The sequence below is a fragment of the Haplochromis burtoni genome, unplaced genomic scaffold (assembly GCF_018398535.1).
Source record: "Haplochromis burtoni strain Fernald_Lab_line unplaced genomic scaffold, NCSU_Asbu1 Contig_806, whole genome shotgun sequence".
NCBI lineage: Eukaryota > Metazoa > Chordata > Actinopteri > Cichliformes > Cichlidae > Haplochromis > Haplochromis burtoni.
The window spans coordinates 99076-101904 of record NW_024583167.1 but is presented as its reverse complement, the minus strand read 5'-3'; the positions used below and the strand labels follow the sequence as shown (position 1 = coordinate 101904).

The 2829-nt window shown below is 43.4% G+C and overlaps 1 protein-coding gene across 1 annotated transcript in view; it reads left to right on the top strand.

Moving 5' to 3' along the window:
• The window catches only part of LOC102307967 (globoside alpha-1,3-N-acetylgalactosaminyltransferase 1), a gene marked incomplete in the record, with an annotated part of 16623 nt that overhangs the window by 8617 nt on the left and 5177 nt on the right, over window positions 1-2829 (top strand). The window contains 1 exon segment of the mRNA XM_014330446.2: window positions 1868-1933. Coding sequence (XP_014185932.1) covers window positions 1868-1933 — 66 coding nt within the window.

Here is a 2829-nt window from a genome sequence, read left to right as displayed (position 1 = left end):
GCTGGTGTGTGGGTTGACTGAGACTGTCCTCACTATTCTTCGCCTCTGCTAATCTAAGATTTTCCTTGATCTGTCACTTCCGGTGACAGTGGAAACTGACAGCTGAAATCTCCGAGACAGCTTTTTGTATCCTTCCCCTAAACCATGATGTTGAACAATCTTTGTTTTCAGGTCATTTGAGAGTTGTTTTGAGGCTCCCATGTAGCCACTCTCGAGAGAAGATGCAAAGAGGAGGAAAATTTGCAATTGGCCACCCTAAATACCCTTCTCATGTCTGGATTAGTAATAATAATAATGGATTGAATTTACAAAGTGCTTTACAATTCCACTATTCATTAACTCTCACATTCACACACTGGTGGAGGCAGCTACAGTTACAGCCACAGCTGCCCTGGGGCAGACTGACAGAAGCGAGGCTGCCATATCACGCCATCGAGCAACCAAGACAGACAGACAGAGCTGGGGATCGAACTGGCAACCTTCTGATTACAAGATGAGCTTCCCAACCCCCTGAACCACGGTCACTTGTGTATGTAGGTCAAGGGTCAATGAGCTCACCAAACAAATTTTATGTTCCAATAATTAGTGCTAAAGGTATTCAAATCAATAAAATGACAAGGGTGCCCAAATTTATGCACCTGCCTAATTTAGTTTACGTAACTTCTGCACACTTTCTGTAAATCCTATAAACTTTATTTCACTTCTCAAATATCATTGTGTTTGTCCGCTATATGATATATTTAAATGAAACTGCTGATCCGAACAACCAATGATTTATGAAGGAAAAACATGAAAATGATCGGCGGTGCCTAAACTTTTGCATACCACTGTATGCAGGGCCGGATCTACAGGGGTGGCGTGTGCCACCCTACAAAAATCTCTTGCCACCCCAGTTTAGCATACAATTAAAATAAGCTAGCATTAGCCTGGCTACAGTTAACATTGCCTATAAATCCTAAAACTGAATACAAAGTGTGTGTCCCCCCCCCAACCACCATTAACAGTGGTTCAGCCCATAGCGCAGACCGGCTTTACTGTTTGTTGCTACTGACAACAGGCAGTAAAGCCGGTTTCAGCATGGGTGGTTGGTTGTGACACTTTAATGGGGGGGTGTTTCCTGTTTTAGCTGTTTGGTGGTTGTTGAAACAGTTTTGTGAGCTTCAACCTGAGATTCTGGCGTCTCTGGTGAAATACATTTATTTTTAAATCATTCAGGATTTAATGAATTGATGTCGCTTTATTCAAGTTAAAATTGATTTTAATCAGAAATGTGATTTTAAACCCAGCCCTACTCACTCTGTCCATTCACCTATGCTTTCAAATGTATAGACAGGTAGGCCTACAGGAATGTGTGGACCACAGCCAATCACAGAGGTCCCGCTCTCTGATTGACTTTGACCACGATGTGGGCATAATGTGTGTCTGCTGTTGACCATGCGGAGACTTTCAGAGTTTTTTTAACGGCTGGTTGCACCGCTGCAACCAAGGATGTTTGTTTTTTTTTAGTCGCACCATTGAGGAATTAGTTTCCAGTCTAGAGCCCTGTATGACTCTCTCTCTCTTCCACAGCATGTCTTTATCCTGTCTTCCTCTTCTCCCAACCGGTCGCAGCAGATGGCCCCGGCTCTCCCTGAGCCTGATTCTGTCGGAGGTTTCTTCCTGTTAAAAGGGAGTTTTTCCTTCCCGCTGTCACCGAAGTGCTTGCAAATAGAGGACTGTCTGATTGTTAGCTTTTCCCTGTGTTATCGTAGGGTCTTAACCTTACCATATAAAGCACCTTTGCTGATTTGTGGAACTTGGTCAGTCCGGTCTAAAGGTGTTTTTAAGGGTCACAAACAGACACTGTGTGTGTGTGTGTGTGCTGCAGATCTGCCGTTGAAACCACCACGTTCAGTCAGCCTGGTATTGATCTCCACCTGGAGTCTCCTGAGCAGTAAGTACTGTCCTTTCTACTCAGCAGCTTCACTCTGTTGCATCACAGTTTTTCTTCCCCCAAAAGGCAAACAGCTGCTGCCGACATGAGTAGATCTGATCGTTCTTTCTTGGATGAAGGGTTACTCTTTTACTGGATGTTCTCATAAATTAGCAGGGTTGGAACAGCTGTCATGACGTCATATGTGTGTTTTGTAGTCCATTTTTTGCTGAAGTTAGTTTGTTCCGATATCTGAGCACCGCTCTGCTCGCCTCTTATTCCTTATCAACTTTTCTAGCTGATGAAGTTTTCATCAGGTCATGGAAAGGTAGTGAAAGAGGCAGTTTGAAACGGTCCTCATATTTGTGAAATGTGTGACGGCTGACACCTGCTGGTCAGGAGCAGGAACTGCATGCATGTGACTGAAGATCATGGATCTTTCCTTTCATTCTGCTCCTTCAGGATCTGGATCTAACTCATAAATGTATTCCCAAAAGGTTGGTTCTGTTCATCTTTTCATCATCATCAGGTGACTCCTTCAGTCTCAGCTGGCTGCAGGTTTCCAACCTTATAAACAGGACATGAAACCAGCACCACTGATTTACAATGGGCTGTGAGGTCAGTTTATGATCATTAACATGCAAATGGTCATGACCACTGATCAGTGTCCACGAGTACCACTCACAGAGAGTTGGGGAATGGCTGCAGTCACAGCATTGTAGGATGGTGACAGATGTACCCTTAGGCCCCTCCTCGATTCAGAGATGGTCTTTTCAATCTCCCACTGAAAACATCCAGATGAACAGAATCAATTTTTGGGGATTTCCTTACCTGCTGTTAGAGTTTGTATTGTTGATTGTCATTTATGCTTAGAAATATTTACTTATATATGCTTAGAGTTTTGTAATTAGTTGTAG